The sequence below is a fragment of the Notothenia rossii genome (genome assembly GCF_949606895.1).
Source record: "Notothenia rossii genome assembly, chromosome: 5".
In the NCBI taxonomy this organism is placed as follows: domain Eukaryota; kingdom Metazoa; phylum Chordata; class Actinopteri; order Perciformes; family Nototheniidae; genus Notothenia; species Notothenia rossii.
This window is the reverse complement of record NC_136903.1, coordinates 90,590,186-90,618,012: the sequence shown is the minus strand read 5'-3', so window position 1 is coordinate 90,618,012 and position 27,827 is coordinate 90,590,186. Positions and strand designations below refer to the sequence as shown.

The window sequence follows — 27,827 nt, the reverse complement described above, 5'->3', positions numbered from 1 at the left end:
TTCTCATTGCCTGTGAAAGATAGATACTCATTGTGGTCTGGTGAGTAAACATTTTTACAAAAAAACGTTTTTGCTTGTCAAAGTACATTTTCAAAAAAAATCAATCAATTCAATCGAAATTTAAATTTAAAATATTTGAAAAACTAAGCTTGTATTTGGTTTGTTATTTATTGTTTATAGTTACCTTTAAGATTTGTTGAAGGTATGCCCAGGTTTGAACAGTGGTTCAATGTATCCCCTGACCTGGATCAACTTACCCCTACACTGGGGCAAGTTGAGCCACAAGACTTTTTTTTTTAAGAAGTAATATTTTCACTGCCCTTGATCAAAAATTAATTCTTATCACTGCCATTGATAGGAGACATCCTGAATTATAGGTGTGTGTTTTAATTTTTACGATGTGTCATTTCTCCTTGCTTAGAGGACAGCATAACTAAAAAATGGCTCAACTTACCCCACTCTCCCCTACATACAAAAGTACTGAGATGTCACTCGCATAAAGTGAGAAGCCTGCAGGGCAGAGGTCAGGGCGGTAAAAACATCGTGCAGATGATGAAATGATGTTTGTGTTTAATGAGCTGCAGCTTGGACTCTGTGGGCTAACGAGCTCCGGCCTTAATGAGAGCTGTTAACGAGCTGCTCTCAGGTGACCTCATTAACACACTGACCTGTTTGCTTCTTTACATTGTGCTGCTGTAATCACCCAGAGGCGCAATGCACAGAAGGCTAAACCTGCGCAAACAAGACAACACAATAACCAAAGCAAATGAAAGAGGGAATCTGTAAAACCAATAACGTCAAAGCTGTCCTTTGGTGCTATTTATTCTGTCATTTTTTAAATAATTTTTTATCAAAACACACTGAAGGAAATACTCAGCTTGGGCCTGTTCATCGGGGCAGAATAATCCACTTTAGGTGCTCTGGTGAGTGTTAGTAGCAGCACATTCTGAACAGGCCCAAGCTGTAAATATAATGATCATCAATAGACACAAAAAGGATAAGTGCCAAACCAACACAAGAGAAGCAAAACGGCAATTAGACCTCCAAAACACCTTGAAATATATATCTAATTTATAAAACATATGAAAGGTCATTTGTTGTCTGCTGTGTATATAATGTGTCTCAGATCAGATCGGTATGCATGGTACCATTTTGTCAATAAAGGATATATTCTAACCTGAATTACATGGTGAATGTGAAGTCATTTGAGCCACGATATAACGGGATCTCACAGCTTCGTAACATTAAAAAAATATATATTGTTTTAAATTATGGATGTTACTACCTCATTATGGAACTACAACACGTTATACATACCACGCATAACTACATCGTATGCTTATTTGAACACAAACCCGCCCTCGTGGTTGTGTTTCAGGTGATTATAGGATATGATATGCTTTAATAACCCGTAAAGGAAGTTTGTTTTGATCCTGCAGCAACATTAACACGTTTTAAACTCAACAGACGATTCAAATCGATTTGATCCCTTCAACATCACATACAGGTTTATAATGAACACACCACAGCAGCACTTTGGTTTGGTGATAGATGTATTAGATTTCTGTGAGTTACTACAGTCGTAGTGTTCTCATACATGTCATCTGCAGTTCATCAAACTGATATATATTTATAAAATTAGAGAAGTATAATCTACATACATCTAATACAAAAACAAACCAGTCTAGGAGTGAGTCCACTGCTTGGTTTAGTTGTAAAAACGGTGACAAATGAAGTGCTGGCGAGAAGATCTCCAAGAAGACGGATGCTCAAATTATAATAATAGAATTATGAATCTGTGCATTAAATAGGTCTAAAAATAAAAACATTCTTAGAAACAAAGAACTAGCAAATAGACAAACAGGCCAAGGTACGTTTGAAACATTCGATGGATCACACAAAAACACACACCTGTGAATTCTCTTTGGTGGATCAGCCCTGAAACCTTTATTAAAGCACAAAAAAACCAACATGTTCTCACTCCCAACCCGTCACATGTTGACGGACGGTCAGGGCCCCTCCCCGTCACCCTATTACGCACAGGGTACCCCTTGAGAGTCAGTTTTCAACGGGCAGGGCGTCCCATAGACCTTCATAGACCTCCCATAGCGTTGATAATAGACGCCATGAGAACGCTCCCCGCTGCATCGAAATTCAACGAGCGCATTCTGTTCTCAGCTGAAGCGAATGGTGCGAGACGTCATTGCAACACATTATGCTCTTTATATATCGTTTATAAAAAATGACAAAATTGTAATTTTCATACTCTGTGATAGGCCTCGGCGACAGCTAGGCAACATAATAGGCTTATAGGCATTTTTTTCTCTTATGTAAAGTTGAGATGATGCATGCTGGGTAATGAATTATTTACGTGGACGTACGTAATATAGCCAGAACATTTTCTAAAATTGTGTTTTCATTTAACATGGCATGTAGTATACATTTTGTACAGATGATCAGTCTTCCTGAAACTTTTTTTGGTCGGCTTTAATAGAAATGAATGTAATCGTAGCGTCTGTAAATACAGTGTTTGGCACGCACGTGTGACGTCATCTATGCAACGATGTTAAAGCCCATTGCGATTTCCACCAGGTAAGAATCACCGTGAACACGTGACAGAAATCAAGAAAATCATTCAATATTCAGCACCAACAGCCTTATGTCGGAGCAATAAGTCATTGTTGGAACATTTGCAAGTGCATGGTAGTCGTCTTTATTGACTGTAAATCATTTTAAGACATTAAGAAAGTATAACTTACTAATGTGCTGAATGCTAGCTAGCTGCTGCTAGCTATTAGCTAGCACAGAAGGTGTTGCCTCTGAAGTTGAACTTTATTTAAGAGGTGGCAAACAACTGACACCTGTTATCGCATGAAATAATATTTGTGATTGTTTATGAATGTAGTTATTATGTGTCAGTTATGTGTTTTCAATGGGGTTGGAGTTGATTTAATGAATGACACATAAGTAAAAAAATTAAAATACCATTTCAGAAATATTCCTTCATGTCCATGACAGGTGTCCCACTAATGTCAAGCCCCTTAAATATTAGGTGACCTGTATTTGTCAGATATGACCTTACAGGTTACAGTCATAGGGAATTGTATGGTTTCCATTAATATATAATAGACTTCAGAACTGGAGTGATGTGATCCACTTTCTTAGTGTTAGTGAGGAACCAGTGTAAAGACTTCAGAACAGGACTGATGTGATCCACTTTCTTAGTGTCAGTGAGGAACCAGAGTAAAGACTTCAGAGCAGGAGTGATGTGATCCTCTTTCTTAGTGTCAGTGAGGAACCAGTGTAAAGACTTCAGAACAGGAGTGATGTGATCCTCTTTCTTAGTGTCAGTGAGGAACCAGAGTAAAGACTTCAGAACAGGAGTGATGTGATCCACTTTCTTAGTGTTAGTGAGGAACCAGAGTAAAGACTTCAGAACAGGAGTGATGTGATCCACTTTCTTAGTGTCAGTGAGGAACCAGAGTAAAGACTTCAGAACAGGAGTGATGTGATCCACTTTCTTGGTGTCAGTGAGGAACCAGAGTAAAGACTTCAGAACAGGAGTGATGTGATCCACTTTCTTAGTGTCAGTGAGGAACCAGTGTAAAGACTTCAGAACAGGAGTGATGTGATCCTCTTTCTTAGTGTCAGTGAGGAACCAGTGTAAAGACTTCAGAGCAGGAGTGATGTGATCCACTTTCTTAGTGTCAGTGAGGAACCAGTGTAAAGACTTCAGAACAGGAGTGATGTGATCCACTTTCTTAGTGTCAGTGAGGACTCGAGCAGCGGTGTTCTGAATCAGCTGCAGCTTTCTAGTAGATTTTTTAGTGAGACCTGTGAAGACACCATTGCAGTAGTCCAGTCTATTGAAGATAAAAGCATGGACACGTTTTTCCAAATCATGCTGTGACATTAGTCTTTTAGTCCTAGATATGTTCTTTAGGTGATAGTAAGCTGATTTAGTAACTGTTTTAATGTGACTGTTGAAACTCAGAGTCCATGACTACACCTAGATTTCTGGCTTTATCTGTTGTTTTGAACATTGCAGACTGAAGCTCAGCACTAACTTTGAAACGTTCGGCCTTGGCTCCAAAAACCATTACCTCAGTTTTATCTTTGTTTAATTGGAGAGAGTCCTGACACATCCAGTCATTGATTTGTTCAATGCACTTACTCAGTGTTTGAATTGGAGCATAGTCTCCTGGTGAAATTGTTAAGTAAATTTGTGTGTCACCCGCATAGCTATGGTAACTTATTTTGTTGTTTTTCATTATCTGAGCCAGTGGTAGCATGTAGATGCGAAAGAGAAGAGGCCCCAAGATGGAGCCTTGAGGTACCCCACATGTCATATTTGTCAACTCAGATGTGTATTTACCTATAGAAACAAAGTTGTTTCTCTCCTTTAAGTAGGATTCAAACCAATTTAGAACTGTTTCAGAAAGTCCCACCCAGTTTTCTAGTCGGTCGAGTAATATGTTGTGGTCAACAGTGTCAACGCAGCACTGAGATCTAATAATACTAACACTGAAGTTCTGCCACTGTCTGTGTTTAAGTGGATGTCATTGAAGACCTTTACAAGAGCAGTCTCAGTTATATCTATTTCTGTATTATTATACTGAGAGCAATGAAAAAGCAATATTTCTAGACCTACCCATCATTTGTAAACAAAGTTGATTGTTGCAACGAGTCTTGCATCAAAATGTTTAATAGCTTTGTAGGGCTTTAGTGCAAAAACAAGCAAGTTGTTTATTGTGTGATTTCCCTAGTTTTGGATGGCAGAAAGGCTACATTCAATCATGATAGTCAACCACCTGCTATAAAATATAGAATCTTGCTAACATTATATATTAAGGTACACAAACTCACCATCAACTAGTTGTTAATTAACATGCATATTAGCAGTAGGCCTATAGCCTATTGGCTCTTCATTATTCATTATAAAACACTTGACCATATTCTACAAGTAATAAGCCATTAGTTGAGAGTTTTTCCTCAATAACTCTCTAATTAGTGCTTGTTTATTGCAAGTAAGGAAGTTGTTGTAGGCTACATAAGTTTTCGTCTTAATATGCTAGCATTTGCGTTAGCATTCGCGCTAGCGTTCGCATACATTCTAGCGTTAGCCATAGTAGGGCTATATGTATAACTATCCTTATTGCACAGCTAGCATTAGCTATATTTACCTTGTTTACACTTAGCGGTCCTATCTATGTGTTAATCTGTGTATGTTACACTTGCATGTGTGACAGGAGGTCTTCTCCCTCCGTACCGCTGCACGGCACTGTGCCATGCGCCTCCGCGCATTTGTCACTACTGGGCGGCGCCGGTGGTATAAATACAGGGGTGTGGCGTATGGGAACCTGTAAATTCAGTTATTGACATCCATGTGTTTATTTGGCCTCTAAATAATATGATATGTACCTGTGCCCTTTTCAGGGGTGCTATTAATTGTTAGGCCCACCTTCGGTCAACTGGTCCTGCTGTTTTGGCTCTTTGCAGTGACTCACTGCTGGGATAAACTTGCCGTTGCTTTGCGAGCTCCACGGCTGGTGACGTGCCCCCTCCCCCCCCCTTCTGGACTCTGAAGCGGTTCTCACGGATACAACTTACTGTTTAATTTGAGAAACTGTTATTTTGGTTTTGTTATTTTGTTAATTTAGTTTATATACTAGTGTTTTCCTTATTTAACATTGACCATTGCGTACAGACTTTATTTGGATAAGTTAATTTATTTGGTTGTATTTGTTTGGTTATTTATTTAGTTGTTTATTTAAGTGTAATACAGTGCGGAGGTTTTAACCATCTTCCTCTTGTCAGACAGGTGCTGTGGGCCTGAGGCGGCAACCCCAGTCCCTGGTGGTGGTGTTCTTCACGAGTCCTATTGTTTGGTTTGCGGTGTCACGGGTGGTTCTATTTCGTATATGGCTTCGCCCTCTAAGGCTATCGCTATTGGGCAATCCCCCTGCGACCCCGCGCAGCACTGAAACACTTGTAGTCCACGCCCACCCACAAGGTGGGCCCCACCCTCGGGCCTCCTTCCGGTATAAATAGGAAGGTGGCCCGGCAATCTGCTCCCTCTTTTCTTCAGCAACCGTCAGCAGTACTGAAGCACAGGAAAGGAATTAGAGTCATGAGCAACAATTGTGTCCGTGATTGTCCCTCATGTAAAACGGGGTACATCATGAGCTATGACCTACACGCGATATGCGAATCCTGTCTGGGGCCAGAGCACGCGTACGCGGCTCTCAACCAGCAGGTCGCGTGTTCGCATTGTGCCCGTCTCCCATCAGCCGACAGGCAGCGAAGAGCGGACGCTCTAGCTGCCGCGGCTGAGGAGGACGACTGGCCCGTCCAGGAGCACAAGGACGACAGCCTGTTTCTGGAGCCGAGTGGTGGGCAGGAGTCGGACGACTCCTACCCCGTTTCCCTCCATGGCTCGCCATGCGGCTCTACCCTCCCCCCTCTCCCCCGGACGGGGGAGACGGGGTCGGAGCGAGGTACGGGTATGGCGGCCGAGCACGCGTTCCCCTTCTCCGTTGCCACGGCATTGCCGGCGTTGGGGGGCATCATGCTGGAGCTGCCGGAGATGATCGGCAAGGCGGCAGCCTGCAAGGGTCTCTTCGTTCCCCTAGGACGGGAAAAGGTAGCTCTGGATGACATGGCCGGAGTTTTTTCCCGCGTTCAGACGGGCAGGAGTGACCCGATCTGGCCGCGCTTCCCAGCCATTTGGAGGTACCAGGAGGGGGCTGCGGCGAACCCGAGGACCCTGAGGGCTCCGGTGGCCACCTTTGTTCCCTTCACTAAGGTGGAGGGATTCACTGACGAGGGTTTCGCAACCACCCCTGCTCTGGAGCAGAGCTTGACGGCGTTCTTTGGGGTTAAGCAGGCCAACTTGGTCGCCGGACGGCGCCCTGTGTTGGCCTCCCCCAAGGACCAGTATGTCGCCCGCTAGGCTGACCGGGCGCACCAGTGTGCGGTTCAGGCGTCTGCGGCGGCGAATAACATCGCGTTGCTGGCAAACTCGGTGGTTACGCTGGTGGAGCGGTCCACCACCGTGGCTCCAGAGGAGGCGGAGGAGATCGGCAAGGCGGCCAGCACGGCGCTCACGCTGTGCGCGTCCGTGGCTGTCTCCCAGGCGAGGATCGAAGCGTGGATGACGCAGATCCAGCGCCACCTCAGGCTGCAACAGGCGGCTGTTACAGAGCCGGCCAGGAAGGTCTTGCTGGACGCTCCGATCAGCTCGGAAGGGCTGTTCGGACCCCAGTTTTTGGCCATGGCAGAGGCCATGAAAGCGGCAGCGGAGCAGGCGGATGATATCCGCCAGCACGTTGGCTGGCTCCAGCCTGCGGCGAAGCCGCAGCGGCACCAGCGGCAGCAGCAGCAGCAGCAGCAGCAGCGGCCAACCCGGCCACAGCGGCAGGCAGAGAGACAGCCGAGCGGGCAGACTCGCCCGTCGGCGGCGGCAGGGGCACCGTCCCGAGCCTCCGCCCCCCCACCAGAAAAGAAAAAAGAAAAGTACTCCCGTTCGTCGTCTGCTCCACGAGAGCCGCCGAGGAAGCAGAGCCGGCCCTGACGGTTTGGGGGGGGAGTGTGAAGGAAATAAAAGAAGCTTAATTTCCAACCTTTTGTCATCAGTTTCAAATGGGTTTCACATATCCCCCACTCTGGGTGAACCAGCTGCCTATGACCTATCGGTTAATAGCCAGCAGGGTTCTTTACAAAAGCCTGCACATTTTAATCTATCGGTTAATAAGTTACAGAGCGCAGTAACTACGCCAGCTGCCTCCAATCTGTTGATTAGTAGGCAGCGGGGTTCGCTGCGGGGGCCTGATGGTTATAACTTTTCGGTTATTAAACCACAGACCTCGCGGCATTCCTCTGTCCGAGATCTGCCACCTACACACGGTCACAATAAGCCCATGAGCGCCGTGGTAACGCCTCATGTGGATATTACTGCACACACCTCTACTCATCCTCTGAGCGTGTACGCGCCTCACGATGAGAGTCGGAGTGAAACGCAGCGTGTGGAGGCCCCCTCACAGCCCTTTCGCTCTAGGCCCACCTTGGGTTGCCTCACGGGCAGCGGCGGCGAGGGCTCTGGCGTGGCTCGTCGTCATGACAACCACAACACATCTCGAGCATGTGCGCCTGCTCTCAGAGTGTTTCTCGGAGTGGCAGCGCGTGTGTCTGATGGACAGATGGATGAGCAGGCTGATCAGCAGAGGGTACACCCTGCAGTTCGCCTCCCCCCCCCCCCACAGTTCAACGGGATAAAGGAGACTCGCCTGTCATCCCGGGAACAGTGTCGGGCGCTCCAAGCAGAGCTACGGGAACTCCTGTTGAAAGAGGCTATTTCCAGGGTTCCCCGAGGGGAAGAAAATCAGGGATATTACTCCCGCTACTTCCTTATCCCGAAAAAGACGGGGGGAATGAGACCCATCCTCGACCTGTCAGCGTTCAACGAGGCAATAATGAAAAGGGCCGTTTCACATGCTGACGGTCAAAAGGGTGCTAGAGTGTGTTCACCAGGGAGACTGGTTCACCTCTATAGACCTAAAGGATGCTTCCACGTACCCATCATCCCACAACACAGGAAATTCCTGCGGTTTTCATTCCAGGGAATATCGTACCAGTACAACCGTCTGCCGTTCGGTTATTCCCTGGCTCCTCGCACCTTTTCGAAGTGTGTAGAGACGGCATTGCAGCCGCTACACAGAGGAGGGATGAGAGTACTATTTTACCTGGACGACCTGCTGCTGATGGCTCGCTCCAGGGAGGAAGTGGCTTTACAGACGGTACAGCTCCTATCGCATCTGTCAAAGCTGGGTTTCATGATAAACTGGAAAAAGAGCTGTCCTCTTCCCTCCCAGAGTATTGTTTACCTGGGTGTGGAATTGAACTCAGCCCGCATGAGAGCGCGACTCTCACGGCAGAGAGTGGAGACGCTGACAGCTCTCCTTCGACGCGTCACACCCTGCAGTGTGGTGACAGCCCTCTCCGTGATGCGGCTGCTCGGCATGATGGCAGCCGACCACGAGGTGATTCCCCTGGGTCTCCTTCACATGAGAAGACTCCAGAGGTGGTTTATTCGCCCACGCATCGACCCCGTGCGACAGAGTCATGGTGGTCATCCCTCTGTCCGTGGGTTCAGACTTAACCTATTGGAAAAGTCCCCACGTCCTGTCAGAGGGTGTGGCCCTGGGCAGAGTTAAGTCACACATCTCGGTGTTCACAGACGCATCTCTCTCAGGGTGGGGAGGAACGTGCATGTCGCAGGCAGTGGGGGGACAGTGGCTGACTCACATGTCCTTCCACATAAACGTGCTGGAATTGATCTCCGTACGGAGAGTAATTCAGCATTTTGCCTCGCTGCTGCAGAATCGACATGTATTGATTCGCACAGACAACAGAGCCGCGGCAGCCTACATCAATCGCCAGGGCGGGGTACGCTCAGCGCAGCTTCTGAACACAGCCAGACGGCTGTTGATCCGGGCGCGCGCGCACCTACTCTCCATCAGAGCACTGTATGTGCGCGGCGAGTTGAACAAAGGGGCAGACCTCATGTCCAGAGGAGGCCCTCGCCAGGAGGACTGGAGCCTACACCCCGAGCTGATCGCCCAGGTTTGGAGCCGGTTCGGTAGGGCGGAGGCGGATCTGTTCGCCGCACGCGGGAACGCGCAATGCGCCCTCTGGTTCTCCCTGTCAGCGCGGGACCTCCCCCCCCTAGGGGTGGACGCGTTCGCACATCGTTCATGGCCCAGGGGACTGCTGTACGCCTTCCCCCCAGTCCCGCTGATTCCCCGGTTTCTGGACCGAGTGCAGGAGGAGGGGCTGTCAGTGATCCTGATTGCCCCGGAGCGCACGGGCGCTTCCTGGTTTCCATGCCTACAGTGTACGCTGTCAGGCAGACCGTGGGAAATTCCGTGGCGCGGGGACGCTCTCTCGCAGGTGGAGGGAGCGATTTACAGTCACCCAGTGATAGGCCAGCGCCTATGGGCATGGCCCCTGAACGGGAACACTTAGAGAGGTTGGGTCTCTCTCAAGATGTTGTACGCACCATTCAGGGCGCCAGGGCCGCGTCTACCAGAGCGACCTACACAGCCAAGTGGGCAGCGTTCCAGCGCTGGTGTGTAGAAAGAAGCCTGGACCCCACTACGTGCCCCCTGCCTCACGTGCTGTCATTCCTCCAGCTGTTGTTGGACAGGAATTTGGCTTTCAGCACAATCAAGGTATATGCGGCTGCCATATCATCTTGTCACGTGGGTTTCGGAGCCGGGACGTTGTTCAGTCACCCCCTGACGAAACGCTTTCTGCAAGGGGTACGAAGACTCAGACCGGTGTCACGCGCACTGGCGCCTCAGTGGGATCTGGCTTTGGTGTTACGAGCACTAAGCAAAGCCCCATTTGAACCGTTAGAGCAGATTCCCCTTAAAATGTTATCAGCCAAAGTAGTACTGCTTTTGGCTCTAACATCAGCAAAAAGGGTGAGTGATCTATCCGCTCTCTCGGTGGCCCCGTCATGCCTCCGGATCCAAGGAGATGGCAGTTCGGCTGTGCTACGGCCTAACCCAGCCTTTATGCCAAAGGTCATCACAATCACTTTTAGGTCAAGAGTAATCACCCTGGATGGGTTTTTTCCGCCTCCTCATAAATCGGAGGAAGAAGCCACATCTCATCTCCTCTGCCTGGTGCGCGCGCTGTCCTGCTATGTGGCGCGCACGGCGGCCTGGCGCCGTTCTCAGCGCCTGTTCGTGCACTATAGAGAGCGCTCGATCGGGCAACCTCTGTCTGCACAACGGCTGTCACACTGGCTGTGTGAGGCTGTGTCACAGGCATATGTCTCCTCTGGGGTGGAGCCCCCGGAGAACATCAAGGCGCACTCCACCAGAGGAATTTCCTCCTCCACGGCTTTGCACGGAGGAATGTCAGTGGAAGATATTTGCACGGCTGCATCTTGGTCTTCCCCCTGTTCATTTATTCATTTTTATTTGAGGGATGTCTCCCATTGCTCTCTGACACACCCTCTACTGGGTGTCCTGTCGGGGTGAGTGATGTCAGGGAGCCGGCTGTGCGCCTCTCTCTCTCCTGCCTTTTGGCACGCGGAGAGCGGCCCATTTCCCCTCTTATAGGAGGGATGTTGCTTTTTCCTCTGACACACTTTGTACGGAGTGCCTGGTCAGAGTGAGTGACATCAGGGATCCAGCTGGGCGCTCTCCTGCCTGTCTGCACGCAGAGAGCTGCTGTTCCCCCACTACGATCGCAGGATGAGGTGGGACTATCGTCTCTACTTTCTCACAGCGGCCGGTATGTATTGTTCCCAGCCTTCACCCCGTCGGGAAGATAGGCATGTTTTGCTATGTTCCAGGGACGGTTATGAGCCATTACGCATGGCACAACAGGCATGGGGTGTTATTGAGCAGGTATGTATGTGCTTCTAGTGCCGGGCTGACCCAGTGAGGCGCAGACTACATCATGCTTCGCCCTTAACCCAATAGCGATAGCCTTAGAGGGCGAAGCCATATACGAAATAGAACTGAGGTTACCTACTGTAACCCCAGCTTCTATGAGTAAATGGCGCAGCCCTCTAAGTGCGGGGCCCCACTGGCTCTACGAATAGCTGAAGAAAAGTTATGTTGTATGGGAGCAGATTGCCGGGCCACCTTCCTATTTATACCGGAAGGAGGCCCGAAGGTGGGGCCCACCTTGCGGGTGGGCGTGGACTACAAGTGTTTCAGTGCTGCGCGGGGGCGCAGGGGGATTACCCAATAGCGATAGCCTTAGAGGGCTGCGCCATTTACTCATAGAAGCTGGGGTTACAGTAGGTAACCTCAGTTTTGAGTTGGACCCTTCCCCCTATTTATTTATTGCCGCCTGGTAAGCCCCAGCCCTGTCTTGTACCTCCTATGCCCCAGTATGAACTTTTAGCTGATTGTATTATGTGTATCTGGTGTTTTTAGAATAGTTAATTGATTTTTATAAAATAAAGTAATTGTGTTAACTGTAACTGAAACTGTCTCTGGCCCGTTATGTAAAACGAACCTGTGTTCCTTGTGGGTTCAATCTTTTATAATCAATAGTTAGTTCCTAGGGGTGAAACTCCCTTAGGTGGCGTTGTTGGCAACACAAACCCTTACCTACACCACGCCGTGAGAAAAAAAGAAAAGAGAAACAGTGAAATCTAGCTAGTTAACTTCAGCTAACTTTATGCGAGCAGCAACATGGATCGATTTTTAGTGAAGTTACCTTAAGTGAAAGAGGAGACCGCGTCTGGCAGAAAACTTCAGCTTTGTTTTGAAATAAAAGTTGCGGCTCATCGGACATTTATGAGAGAAAATCCCTAATGTCCGAGTGCAAGTGAATGCAGCACAAGACGTGAGGCGCGAGCGAGGAAATGCGATTGGCGGCGATTTCAATTAAACGGGACGGCGCAAAGCGAGAAGCATTTGGAACCCAAGCAGACGGAAGCAATGAGGTATTTGCGGTCTACAATGACAGAGAAGAGACTGTCAAGTTTGGCTGTACTCACCATTGAATCAAAACACACTAAAGCTTTAGATCTTAATACGTTTGTGAGGCGTTTTGCTGAACAAGATGGTAATTGCCACATTCAGCTGTAGGCATGCCAACTTGATGCTCTGCTCACGGATGACTCGATGAGCATAAAAAACTGTTAAGATGATGACCTTACGTGTGTAAATATATTTTTTTCTTTGTGGGGGTCTTCCCCCAAAAAACAGTTTGAAGTCCTGAGAAAGTCAAATAAGACGGTGTGTAAAACTACACTGCCCAGCAACAAAAAGTAACCACTTTGATTTAACTAGGCCAGTAGGTAAGGGCTTTCCACTGGATAATAATGCCCCTACATTATAGCAACACTAATAATAATAATAATAATAGCAATAATAATTGGGAGGGGGAGCGCGGCTGTTGTTATGTTCTCTGAGGTGAGGCTCACCTGCCCACACTTTGAAAACCCCTGGTCTAGAAGTCTTCTCAGCAGGGCTCTATAAATAGAGAACTATGGCAGATATGTAATATTTAATGCAGCCGAACCTTGTATTACAATGCCGTTATATGATGAATTTCAAAGAGAAAAGCAAGCACACTCGGAATGAAGTATTATTTTATTTTTAAAAAACGTTTTCAGATTTCACATCAAATAAACACCAAATCCCAGCATGCATTGCGGCTAAACCATGTCAGTTTCCGGTTTAGTTTATCACCGATGTATTTTGTTATCCAGACATTCCTTCACACTTACATTTTAATTTGCATTAAAGTATTTCGTGAGGCCTTCTAACGTGTTTTTAAATATAACTACGGTTGTAGTTGAAGAGTTTGTAAATTAAACTGAACCGAAGCTGTTGCCTAGCAACTCAATCGCACAACGTCACGTCCGTTAATTCCACATCCACCTGGATTAACATCGATTTAATACATTAATGTAGCCTTTGTTTCTGCTAAAAGAGGTGTCGACCAGCTGGGGCAACAAGAAAATCGGCTTAATCAAGTGTGACTATTAAAAAATAAATCATTATTATATTAATATTGACAATAACAACTAACCGTCGGAGTAGCATTTGCTTGGCATTAACAATACCGTGACGAAATCGTGACATCTTCACGTCTCCCAGCATGGTAAATCGTCACATGTTCACGTCTTGCCGTGATATCGGGTTGAAAACATGAGGTCAAATCAAGTTGTTAGAATCTGCATGATGAAATTAAATGTGTATCGTGTCTCAGGTCCAAACTGCACCACCAGGGCTTCCAGAAACACACCATGGCCCTTTCTCATTTCGTCAAATCCCCCTCCTCGACTCCTCGGCTCCTCGGCTCACATCTCCTGTGGGCGGGACTAAGTATCGAGGATAGGAGTCGAGGAGGGGAGTTGGAGAGATGAGAAAAGGCCTATGATTCAATACATCACATATTTTTCTTATATGAAAACGGTGTATTTCGCCTCAAAGCAACGAGTTTGCAGGTTTACACGTTCTTATTATACATCCATGGTTTACACACGAGGAATTTGCTTCGGTATAAATGGGGCATACAAAGACAGAAGAATAAGGATTTTTTTTTAAAGAAAGGAGCAAAATATAGCCTAGTACTATTAAAAAAAAAACGATTTCAAAGAATATTGTAACAAATACAAAATAAAGAGCATACACATATGCAATAATACATTTAAAGACAATAATACAAACAAAGATGATTAATATTATTTATTATGATTAATAATAAATATATTATTATATATGATATCCTTACCGTCTTCATGTCCATGTGCAATCCAGGAAAAAGTCAGCAGGAGAAAGATGAATAAAGTCAAGAGCTCCGGAGAAGTTACCTGAAGTCTGACACCCATCATGTCTCAAAGTTTCTGTCCCTCGACGTGACTGATGATGACTGACTGACAGGACAACACCTCCACCTGACGCCTTTTCATTTCTTGAGTGCGCATTTTATCAGTAATTTACGGTAATCGATAAGAAGCTGTCCTGCTAGTACAAGAGTGAAATAATGCATGCTTGAGTAATACTCTCTCGAAGTTCCTCCTGAGAACAAAATCAAGCCACTTCTGCTATGCTGAGTTTGATGAGTTATACAATTATTTGTTGCCATAAATTCTTACTGAGATTGATAGCCTACTGTTGGACTCAGTAGGCCTACTAGTTAGACTACTACCACAATAACATGAAGTACTTTTACTGTGTACTTTTTCAGTAATCCTCTGTCAAACTCCCATCCCGAGTAAAGTAATTTATTTATTCTGCTATATTTGATGAGAGATCAAATGTTTTTTTTCTTTCTAGTAGGCTACTGAGCCGACCAACGTCATTAAGAATGTATGACGACAATCATTTAATCTCTCATCAAAGATAACAGAATATGAATGATTGTACTAGACCTACTTAAAGTAGGCCTACACAGTAAAAGTACTTCATCAAACTCAGCATAGCAAAAGTGACATGCTTTTGTTCTCAGGAGGGGACGTTGAGAGAGGATTACTCAAAAAGTAAAAGTATACTTGATTGTATTGTTGGTAGCAGTCAAACTAGGACTGAGTCCAACAGTGTCAGCTTTATTAAGAACTTAAGGTAAAACATATTTGTATCGCAAATAAAGCAGAAAAACATGCATTATTTATTTCACTCTTTTACGAGCAGGACAGCTTCTCAGCGATTACCGTAGAGGCGGGATCAATAGCGCACTTAAGATGAGCAGCTTCCTGTCGCCCGCCCCCAATGTTCACCCCGCCTTGATTTCTCAACCAAGTGATTTGCCGGAGCTGTATTAGGCTGCTTCTCTTATTTTTCGCGGAAATTAATTTCCGGGTCACTGCCGGAGGACCGAGGATTTGAGGAGTCGAGGAGGGGAAATTTGAGTATTGAGAAACCTCTTAGGTTGTTGGTCGAGTTACAATAGATAATATATACACATATACATACAATAATTGGTTGATAACTAGTGCAGTAACTATGCTATGCTGCTGCAAAGTGGGAGCAACAACAGCTTTACTATTCTCTATTCATTGAAACTAATATTAGACGTGTCTCAGGTCCAAACTGCACCACCAGGGCTTCGAGAAACACACCCAGAGATTGAGACCAGCTCTCCAGATAGTACATGTACGATTCATTGTGAACGCTATTTACAGATCATTTGAAACAAATGACCCTAACGCAAAGTGGTGGGGACAAGATTGGCCATTTCCAAAAGTGACGCCTATGATGGCACACTATGGCGAAGGGAAACCCCCCAAAAGCACATTAGGGTCTCTTTAATAATAAAACATGAAACACACAAAAAAGTGAGAAGCAAGAACAGAGTAGCTGAAAAATATCCTTTTAATAGAAACCCACAGACAAACCCACAGATATGATATCCAGAACGTTTAATAAATCAGATGTAAATCAAACCGTACGAACAGGAAACGTGTTGGAAAGACTTTACATGATTTAAACTGCAGTGACATAAAAGCCAAACAGAATCAAACTTTAAAAAATGTGCTTTATTTACATTATTATTATTATTTGTTACAATACATTTTTTGAATCAGCGTTCCTACAGCGTCTTGCAAGGGACTTCTTTAATGCCATTTGTAATTAAATGGACAAGATTTCCCATGTTGTTGTTAGCTATAGCAGGAAGTTCATTTGCAAACAAAACAACAATATATATATATTATTAAATATCTTAAGGTCACTATTCTGATTTGTATGACTAAATATATTAACATTTTAAATAGCAGTGTTAGTATACAGTAGAAAGTTGAAACAATAGTTTTCTTTCTAACTAGATCTAAAGGCAATCAGCAGTATGAGAGCAAGTTGAGAAGAGTTATGTCCAGGCTGTTTTGTTGTTGGACTAAAGAACTTCAGAGAGATAAATAATAATACACAAGTTAAAGCCCAAATGGATACATGCTCTCCACCGTGGCTTACTTTGGAATAAGTGCTTTCTTTCTTATAACAACAGTGACACCTGCTGACCAGAGGCACACACTGAGCATTTGGTTTTGAATGTTCCTTCATTTTGATCACACCATGCAGGGAGTCCTTGTTAAAGCTGCAGCTAATGCAGTTTCAACTTAAAATACATATTTGCCCACGTAACAACACACTTAATACATACAGGCAACTTCATACATACAGGCAACTTCATACATACAGGCAACAAAAGGCACGCACTAGCGGTGTTATCGTAGTAGTAGTAGTAGTAGTAGTAGTAGATTTAATTTGTGAGCGCTTTTACATGTGCACTAAGAAGCTTTCCATGCTCTGTTCCCCCAGGTCCGGTGATTGATGGGGATGGATAGGAGGTTGGTTTCTGATGAGCCGAGGCAGCGGGAAGGGGTGTGGTGGTGCAGCAGGTCTGTGAGGTGGGGGGGGGGAACAGTGTGATGAATGATATGTTATCCAGCCCAGTCTGCTCTGATTGGTTAGCTGGCCGGCTCTGTTGTGATTGGACAACCGCTTAGAGATGTCCCGCCCGACGGGGTCTTAATGAGTTTAGTTTTGTAGAGATGAGCAAACACCAATAATGAGCAGGCTTAGTCTCCGATGTTTCACCTACAAATATGAGAGATAATGTCCAGCATCGTGCTCAAATATGTTGTTTTCTTTCAAAAACCCTTTTTAGAGATAATCAATTTAGTATAAGAATAAAATAATGATTGCTTAAATTATAATTTGGAGCTCCAATACTGATTCAGAAAAGCTTTTTTACCCTAGTTCATCTTTTATTTATTTTGAATGTTGTGTTTTTGTCTTTTTTAAGTTTTTGAACCACACGTTATTTTTTATCATTATTGTCACTATAGATTCCGCCCAAAGTGATTGCAACGGAGGTGATCCCTAGGGCCGTAGATCTCGGTCTCCGTTACCGAGGATATAGCTTCACTATTGGCGAAGCATACTAATTTGCTCCACGCTAAAACCTTGCACAGGAAGCATGTGAATATATGTAATTTATGCATCTATTTGTCACGATCTGTCTGTGTTTTAGTTTGTCTGTCTCTGTTTCCTGTTTTAGTTTGAAAGTGCTCCCCCTCCCGTCTTATTGGTTTTAATACTCCTGTGTGTATTTAGTTTTCTGTTTTCCTGTTAGTCTGTGGCCGTTTCTCAATCGCGAGGATGCTTGCTTGGTAGCACATGTCTTCCGAGTCACTTCCTTCTGAAGCTAGGCAAGAATCCTTCCTGGCATTCGGAAAAAAAAGAGTTAAACAGGCTAGCAAGTGTGCAGGTGTGCGTCATATGAGAGGCCCCGCCTTACATTTTCCACCACAGATTTTGGGAAATTGGTCCGTGCGCAAAGCATTGTGGGGATTTGAAGGACCCGAAGTCTAGCCATGTGCAACCTCGAAATTACCCCCAAACCAAGGACGCGGCCTCGGTGGAATTCCAAGTATGCTGGAGATTGGAACAGTCCTTCGGCGGCACTCGATGACGTAGCATCCCTGAAATATTGGCTTGGAAGCCAGTTTCCTCGTGATTGAGAAACGGCCTGTGTGTGTGTGGGAGATCCTTGTTGCTGGTGACTGTGTTCACCTGGTGCCCTGTGTTGTCTCCTCCCCCCTCACCTGTGTCTTGTTGGTTTTATTAGCCCTGTGTGTATTTAGGTTCTGTTTTCCTGTTAGTCTGTGTGTGTGGGAGATCCTTGTTGCTCTTGACTGTGTTCACATGAGACAGTCATATTGAGGCTGTCATGTCCCACAAGGAGTAATAAATGCCCACACCGGGTTTTATTTGGACGTTCTGTCCCTGTCTCCTTGCTTGGTCGGGCCGCTCAATGGTCAGCTTCAAAGTGCTTAAGGACAACACTTTCTACAGTTTAATAATTATTTGTATTAAATTTAAAGAATGCAAATGTATGTTTTACTAAAAAGAACAGAAATGATGGTACACGTTTTAAGATGCGCAAAAACTAAGATGTTTTCTTTTCATGAGAGGGTTACTGTTTGGTTGATATGTGCACTATATGGAAAGGTTGATCAGTCTCTTGTAGAACTTACCTTTTTTTACAGCACTTTCTGATGAACTTCATAACTGCAAACAGAGCTAGAACTACAGGAAGAGCAAAAACTCCCGAAATAAAACCAACCCAGAACTGTGCATTAATTTCCGCTTCAGTGAACGTTTCCTCGAAGAGTTTCTCTGAAACACAAAAACAAATGTGAGAATGTGATTATACTGATATACACCTGAACATCAGCAGGAGAGGACTCTTTAAAGTAGAGACACTACATACTGATATACACCTGAACATCAGCAGGAGAGGACTCTTTAAAGTAGAGACACTACATACTGATATACACCTGAACATCAGCAGGAGAGGACTCTTTAAAGTAGAGACACTACATACTGATATACACCTGAACATCAGCAGGAGAGGACTCTTTAAAGTAGAGACACTACATACTGATATACACCTGAACATCAGCAGGAGAGGACTCTTTAAAGTAGAGACACTACATACTGATATACACCTGAACATCAGCAGGAGAGGACTCTTTAAAGTAGAGACACCACATACTGATATACACCTGAACATCAGCAGGAGAGGACTCTTTAAAGTAGAGACACTACATACTGATATACACCTGAACATCAGCAGGAGAGGACTCTTTAAAGTAGAGACACTACATACTGATATACACCTGAACATCAGCAGGAGAGGACTCTTTAAAGTAGAGACACTACGTACTGATATACACCTGAACATCAGCAGGAGAGGACTCTTTAAAGTAGAGACACTACATACTGATATACACCTGAACATCAGCAGGAGAGGACTCTTTAAAGTAGAGACACTACATACTGATATACACCTGAACATCAGCAGGAGAGGACTCTTTAAAGTAGAGACACTACATACTGATATACACCTGAACATCAGCAGGAGAGGACTCTTTAAAGTAGAGACACTACATACTGATATACACCTGAACATCAGCAGGAGAGGACTCTTTAAAGTAGAGACACTACATACTGATATACACCTGAACATCAGCAGGAGAGGACTCTTTAAAGTAGAGACACTACATACTGATATACACCTGAACATCAGCAGGAGAGGACTCTTTAAAGTAGAGACACTACATACATAGGTTTGTGATTCTTTGAACTTAACTCAGCTTATTGATAGTCCCACTAGAATAAACCCTGCCAAACCCAATAACGATACCCTTATAGATGTCATTCTAACAAATGCAGCTCATAAGTATGTGTCTGTTGGTGTTTTTCCTAATGATATCAGTGACCATTGCACTATTGCTTGCGTTAGGAGCACTAAGTTGCCCAAAGCCAAGGGCCTTATTGTCCTCAGGCGCTGCTTCAAACACTTCTCTGAGCAGGCTTTCCTACACGATCTGGCGGAGGTTAAATGGCACTTCATAGCGTTAATTCCATCTGTTGATGTTGCCGTCCAATTTTTTATTGATCACTTTTTATCGATTATTAATAGACATGCCCCCCTTAGAAAATTCAGAGTCAAGAATAGGAACACTCCATGGTTTACTAGAGAACTATCTGATCTAATTCATGATCGAAATAAGCGATGGTCTTTAGCTAGAAAGTCTAACACTAGTGATGACTGGCTTCTTTTTCGTGTCCTCAGAAATAAATGTTCAGCCCTTATTAAAAAAGCTAAAACTGATTACTATCTGAGCTTAACCACTGATTGTTTTAATGACCATTCTAAGTTCTGGAAAACAATTAAATCACTTCAGAACAAGAAAGTTTCTAGTTTCCCACAAAAACTGAAGGTCAGTGATTATTTTATTTCAGATTCAGATGGTATGTCTAATGCTTTCAATGCTCACTTCAAAAAGGCTGGTCACATTTTTGATGAGCAAAGTCATGACTCTCTAAATGGTCGTACTCACAGCCCTAGTCAAGAGATGAGCTCCCCTGTTTTTGATTTTGCTTCTTTCTCGGTCTCTGAAGTCTTACAGGGTTTGCACTCAATTGATCCTAAAAAGTCTGCCGGGCCTGACGGCCTCGACCCATTCTTTTTAAAAATTGCAGCTCAGATTATAGCACAACCAGTAACTGATATTTTTAATCTCTCCCTGTCCACTCACACACTGCCAGCTCTGTGGAAGAAAGCTCTGGTATCGCCCCTCTTGAAAGCTGGTGATCCCACTGAGTTAAATAATTATCGTCCTATCTCAAATCTTTCTGTGTTATCAAAGATTCTTGAGTCCCTAGTTTCTACTCAGCTAAAACTTTTTTTAAATTCACACAACATCCTTAACCCTATGCAATCTGGATTCAGATCAAAGCACAGTACTGTGACTGCCAGTCTGAAAGTCTTAGATGATATCAAGGCTGCTTTGGATAACAAATCTGTTTGTGTTGCATTGTTTATTGACCTAGCCAAAGCATTTGATACTGTAGATCACCACATTATGTCTAATGTTATGTTGGTGTCTCGTTTCGGTCATAATGCCATTTGTTGGTTTCAGAGTTATCTAACCGACCGTACTCAATGCGTCAGGTTGGGTAGCACTGTCTCTGACCCTGTCACCTCGGACAAGGGAGTTCCACAGGGCTCTATTTTGGGGCCTTTGCTCTTTTTATTATATGTAAACAATATTTGTAATCAGATGCAATTTTCTACCTATCATATGTATGCTGATGACACTATTGTATATTCATGTGCTCCTTCTCTGGACATGGCCGTTTCCAATTTAAAATCTGATTTTATCACGCTGCAGCATGCACTTCTTGATTCCAAACTGCTTTTGAACAGTAAGAAAACCAAAGCAATGCTTTTTGGTCCCAAGTCAGCGTCCTCTTGCCTCTCCATTGACACCCTTGATGGCGTCTCTGTGGAGTTTGTTGATATCTACAAATATCTTGGCTTTTGGTTGGACAGTAATCTGAACTTCAAACACCACATTGAAGTTCTAACAAAGAAATTGAAATTCAGTCTTGGCTTCCTTTACAGACTTAAATGTTGTTTTTCAACTTCATCCCGTAAAAGGTTGGTCTCTGGCTTATTCCTGTCCCAGCTGGACTACGGTGACACCATTTATAGATTTGCCTGTCCCACTGTCTTGGCCAAACTTGACCCACTCTACCATGCTGCACTGCGATATATATCAAATGCACCCTATAGGACTCATCATTGCACACTGTATAGCCTAACTGGATGGTCCTCACTCACTATGCGTAGGATGCAGCATTGGTTTTTATTAATGTGTAAAGCCATTTTAGGAAATCTTCCACTCTACATATGTGCCAGATTTGCTCCAGTTTGTGACTTTTACAACCTCAGATCCAGTGCCTTGATACGGTTCCAGGTTCCTGCTGTGCGGACTGAGGCTGGAAAAAGGAGTCTCTTTTATTATGGTCCTTGTTCTTGGAATGACCTTCAATCACGCCTCAAACTGACGGCACTTGTTTCTATAGCCTGTTTTAAATTGAAGTTGTCAGAAGTCCTTACCACCAGCTGCTCTTGCAGTAATAAGTAGTGCCTTTCTTACTGTCCTAATGTGCACAATGTAGTAACTGCTTTTTTTCGTCTTTTGTTTTCTTAGTTATGTTCTCTGTATTTTATATGTTTGTGTTATGTGTTATGTGTAACGTTGCTGCCTTCTTGGCCAGGTCAGCATTGTAAATGAGATTTTATCTCAATGCTTTTTATCTGGTTAAATAAAGGTTAAATAAATACTGATATACACCTGAACATCGGCAGGAGAGGACTCTTTAAAGTAGAGCCACTACATACTGATATACACCTGAACATCAGCAGGAGAGGACTCTTTAAAGTAGAGACAATACATACTGATATACACCTGAACATCAGCAGGAGAGGACTCTTTAAAGTAGAGACACAATATGTCCTCTTTGGGACAGAGAGGTTCGAGCACATTTTTGAAGGAGTACAATCATGGGCGTGGACGTCGAGACAATATCTCCCGGTGATGGTAGAACATTTCCAAAGAATGGACAGACATGTGTTGTTCATTACATAGGTATGCTGCAGAATGGGAAGAAGTTTGACTAGGCTCAGATATTTCTCTGTTGAAGTCCTGCTTTAGTTTCAAAGTGTTGTCCCTTCAAAAAGATCAAGGTGACCCTCCTAAAGTCTCTGAACATTTAAATTCCACCAGATGAACATCTCAGATTATGTTCACATCAAAGTCTTGTCTGGTCTCACCTGACACGGTGATGTTGGCTTGGACCCTGTGTCCGATCAGCTGCTGTGTGGCGACGCAGTGGAAGCGGTTGTTTGAGGTGTTGCTCACAGTGGTTTGGATGCTAACGTCATAGCGGCCTCCTCTCTCTGAGACCTGAGGATCCTCAGCATGAAGGACGCTTCCTCCACTGTCCTGCCACTCTACTTTAGGTTCTGGAGAGGCACCTCGAACGTCACATTTCAGCACCACGCCCAACTCCGTGACGTCAACTATCGAGGTGCAAGGCTCTGGAGCGGCACCTGTGAACACAGAATTGAAAATACACAACAAATAACATGAGTCAGCTACTCGTTCAGTCTTTAAAGGCCCAGATACACCGGCCCGAAAACGGCAGTAAATGGGAGACGGGCCGAACATGAGCGTGGGCACGCCCTATTCGGAGTGGTGTGCGCTGCACCGTCGGGTCTTTTTTGCCGACCTGACGCCTTTTCTTGCCGATTCAACACGTTGGATCGGCGTCGGGAACACCACCGGAAGTCGGACAAAGGGATAACACCGATTGGCTGTTCAGCTAGCGAATCAGTGCATGAGAAGCGTTAACGGAAGTGAGGGAGGTAAACAAATGATTTAAAATGGAAGATAGAACACACACGGACGGCTATTTCACCTCATCGGTTTATCGAGCTCCTGTTCGTTCATGTTTTCAATGGACGAGAGTGAAAATGGAAAGAAAAACGCTATTTGTTGTTTGTTTATATCACGGAGTCTGTTCTTCTTCTCTGTCTTCCGGTTGTTGCCTCTTTTGAATGATTAATACACACTACCCCCGCCTGCTGGTAAGGAAAGTTATTGCCACTCACGCATACGCAGTTCATACGTGCTCGGCTCGGATTTGCGGTGTGTTCCAGTGCGCAAAGTCGGCAAATACGCAGGAGAGTCCGGCGACGCAACAGTCGGTGTCGGCGTCGGCGACTTCTCAGGTGACTGGCCGGTGTATCTGGGCCTTAAGGATTGATATGGCTATTAGTCTAGTTGCCGGATGCTAACCTGGATAAGTCTGGCAATTTGCTAAATTTGTTTACAATGTGTTGATTAGCATTAATTAGCATTAATTAGCATTATAGCCTATGCAGACACTAGTGTGGCTTGGCTGATTTAAACTTTTCTGGAGTGCTTTCAGGGTTATTGAAGTTGCTAAATCCATTTCAGACATGTTCAGGTTGAGAAATGGTAGTTTTAACTTTAAAGTGGGCATATTTGTTCTCCTGGTGGACTGAAAGCCCTGGTCACTCATCTCTGAATCTGTCGTGTGTGCTAAAAACGTGACGCTCTCTTTGAGGCCATCATTCAAAAAATCCTTGTCACACTTCCTGTCCTGGTCCTTGGTTTTGGGGATAAAAAACCCCCAATATAACTAACTTTATATAACTAAAGGTTATATCAGCATTTTGTGACCAGTCAGTGACACTGGGATCAATTATAAATCTAAATAAAATGTAAATGCAGCGACAAAGGTTTAGCACACACACATATCAGAGACAGATCATCAGGACTCACCAGCAGTTTCCCCGTATTTGTTCTCCAATTTCAAGCACGGGTCACAACCTGATGGGAAACAAACATAGCTTTTACTGTTTGACTGCTTGATGTAATCAGCATGCTGAACACCTCATACAGGTAACCGAGGCTCAGAGTCAGTATGGGATTAAGATTAAGATCAAATTGTATTAAACCCCAAAAGGGAACATTCTGAATAAAGCCACTGTGCCATAAAACGTCTGTTCCCGTTCTACTAGGCGAAGAAACACCCTGCGAGGAAATTAAAGTCCACTTCACTTTTGGGAGTAGACTTAAGACTTTCCTCTTTGATAAAGTTATTATGCTGCTATCTGCTTTTTGATAAACGTATACAGGAGTAAAGGCTGTATAAAGGCTGTTTTAGGAGGGTAGGAGTGATGGCATTGTTGACCTGTGTTATTAAAGTACTCACCAACAACAACAAGCTCGATGTGGAATGTTTGAAGAGGCTTTAGACGGGGGAAAACGCAGATGTAACTTCCACTGTCGATCACCTTCGTCTCTCTGATGACGATGGAGGCGTTTCCGTGCTTCAGTTCATTTTGGAAATGTGAGACTCGACCTTTGAACTGCTCACTCTGACCTGAATGACGGTCATAATGAACAGCAGAATCCCACATGAAGACTTGGTGCTGAGTTCCTCCTCCCTGACCGACCTTCTTCCAGTCAAACAGTTTATCTTGGAGGTTTTCTCTGGTGCTGGGGGAGCAGGGTAACAGGGCGTCACTCTCCTCTGTAACAATCACTTTGACCACACCTGCAAGACAGAGCAGAAGTCAATATACTGTACACACACACACACACATATATATATACATATACCTGACACCACTGTCTTCCATGTAGTGGAGTAAAAGTACACAATTGACTACAATCATCAAACTGAGGGTCTTATTTCATTACGTTTCATTTGTATTTCCAGATTCAAGATTCAAAGATTTATGTCACGTCATACACAACTACGGTGTATGCAATGAATGAAAAACTTAGAACACAGGTTCCTCAACAGTGCAATTCAGGACCAGAATCAGAATCAAGTTTATTGCTACGTTTACACATAGAAGGAATTTGATATCTGGTGGTGCGAACAACAATCTAAAAAAATAAGTTGCACAGTAGGTAAAAAAATAAATAATACAAGGATAATAAAAAATAAGTATTTTAAAGAAATAATTTAACGTTACAAAAGGATAATAAAGATAAGTATTTACACCAAATGTAAATGTAACAATACAAATAACCTTAAAGCTAAAAAACAAAGATAGAAGATACATTTACTGCTCATGATGTGCTGTGCAGATTTCCCACCCAGGAAGATTTGGAAAGTCGCCAAGTTTGCAAAACTGCAGCACACCTTGGACTAGCTTCTTGATTCTGATTGGCCAGAGACCCGAGAATTAAACAATTTTCACTATTTCGCCTCAAAGCGACGAGTATGCAGGTTTACACATACGAGGATTTTGCTTCGATATAAATGGGACATACAAAGACAGAAGAATACGTTTTTCTAAAAGAAAGGGGCGACACATAGTATTATTATAAAGACCATTGTATCAAATAATACATTTCAAGATAATAATATAAATACATATTATTAATATTATTTAGTATTATTATTATTATTATTATTATTATTATTATTATTATTATTATTATTATTATTATTATTATTATTATACAAGCCAGAGTGAAAAACTGAATTTCCCCCTAGGGAGATTCATATAGGTTCTTCTTCTTCATCTTCTTATTAATATAATCCTTACCGTCTGCATCTCCATGTGCAATCCAGTAAAAAGTCAGTAGGAGAAAGATGGAGGAAAATACGATTTCCGGAGAAGTTATCTGAAGACTAACGCCCAACATGTCTCAAAGTGTCTGTGCACAGTCACCTTACAATGAATGATCTGCTACAAAACAGTGACGACACTACGTTAGAAGAGTTATGACAGCGGAAGTCCAAAAACGGTATCGTCACGTGGTTCATGTAGACGAGGATCGTTCCCTGGAAGTTCATGGCGGGCAATGTGAATGCATTGATAACAGGAGATAGAACTACAATTTTTGGTCATTATTAGTGAATAAAGGTTTTGATTTGCAATATTTATACAACAAATCGATATGTGTATGTATTTACATCAATATGTTTTAAAAAATAAAATAGAATTTGCTCATATTAAGTGATAATATTAGGATTAGTGTGAACAACTAGTTTACATGTTAGGCTAACAGTGCCTTGGGTTAGTGTTAGGGTTAGAGCTTGTTGCTGTTTATAGCTTTGAATTCTTTAAAACCAATATTATCTTCTTAAACTTGTATGGTAGTCAGGAGCATCACTTTCTAATGTTTATTGATATATTTAGATCATTTATATTTTTATCGCCGTCTCAAGAACACTTTTAAGCTCTGGGTCAAGCGTTTTACTCGCTAGAGCTCCTCTGTGGATAATAAGCTCTAGCCAATCAAACCGCTGCTTGTGTGTCGGGGCGGGAGATTCATGTGATTGGTTGTTGGTCGAGCTTCAGACACGCCCATCGGCAAGCTTTTTTTGAAGCTGTGACGCCCGTCCACACTACCCAGCGCCGTATAGACTGACACTACCCATTGACTTGCATAGCACTTGTGTGTTATTGAGTAAATAACAGTGTGTGGTTTGAATACAAAATTAGAAGGAAAAATCGATGAAACAATTCAGATTTCAGTATTCTGAGCCCCTACTCTTCCCATAACTGACGGCAACAAAAGTCCTACATTATTCAATTAAAATAAAGAAGTAAACACAATAAGTGTGGCTTGATATTGAGTAAGAAAAAGGTTGATAAACGCTGTGAGAATGGGTCTGCGGAGAGCATTTCTCCACGATCCCAACTCGTCTATTACAAACGTTCAGGGAGCTCTGCAAGTCAATGGGACGGCCTGTTAGTTGAAAATTAACGCTAAAGGGCCCACCTGCGCTTGATAGTGACGCCAAGAGATCAGAGGCGTCAATTGGGTATGGCAAGGTATGACAGCTGCCACACCTTGGCTCCAGGGGAAAATGTAAATGTTCGTTTTTAAAAAATAAATTTATGGAATTACTCTGTGTCAATTTGTATTGATTATTCTATTATTTAATACATATAAATTAAATACAAATGAAAATCAGAACAACACAATCGATTTCTCTAGTCTAGATATTATATTTCCCAATACTTATCGTAACGTATCCCCCCTCCCTATCTTGAAATGTGGTATCTCCTGACGAGAAGCCGCCGGAGGTCAGAGCGGGTCATGTTATCGCGGTTTTTTTTATTTTTCGGCTAAGCTAATTAACTAAAATGAAAAGAAAGCAAAGAACTTTAGAATCTTTTTTTATCAAAAAAAAGGCAGGTGAAGGTGATGGCTCCAATGTTGCCCCAGCAGCAGAGGGAGAAGGACCAGGTAGTGAAGGTGGGATTCAAGCTGTTAACGAGGCTGTTAGCCACTCCAGCACCTGCGCCGGGGATGCAGATGCTAACAGGGAGACGGAGACTACATGCATGGAGGCTGAGAACTCGTCCACACCGACTTCTCGAATTGAATCCGAGTCTGAGTCCCCACCAATTTCTCAGATTGAAAGAGC

General features: G+C 43.8%; 1 protein-coding gene across 2 annotated transcripts; it reads right to left on the bottom strand.

Annotated features, from left to right (window-relative positions):
• Nucleotides 1-15,833: 15,833 nt before the first annotated feature.
• LOC307038383 (butyrophilin-like protein 10) lies at nt 15,834-26,498 on the bottom strand. Of its 2 annotated transcripts, XM_079679767.1 has the most exons (6): nt 25,993-26,498; nt 24,642-24,986; nt 24,209-24,256; nt 22,672-22,950; nt 18,518-18,659; nt 15,834-16,878 (listed from the first exon to the last, which is right to left on the bottom strand). In XM_079679767.1, exons 1-6 carry the CDS (start codon nt 26,090-26,092, stop codon nt 16,755-16,757), a joined length of 1,038 nt encoding a protein of 345 aa, XP_079535893.1. In that variant the 5' UTR covers nt 26,093-26,498; the 3' UTR covers nt 15,834-16,754. The 2 variants fall into 2 exon arrangements, with proteins under 2 accessions (XP_079535893.1, XP_079535894.1); XM_079679768.1 differs by lacking the exon at nt 24,209-24,256.
• Nucleotides 26,499-27,827: the final 1,329 nt, after the last annotated feature.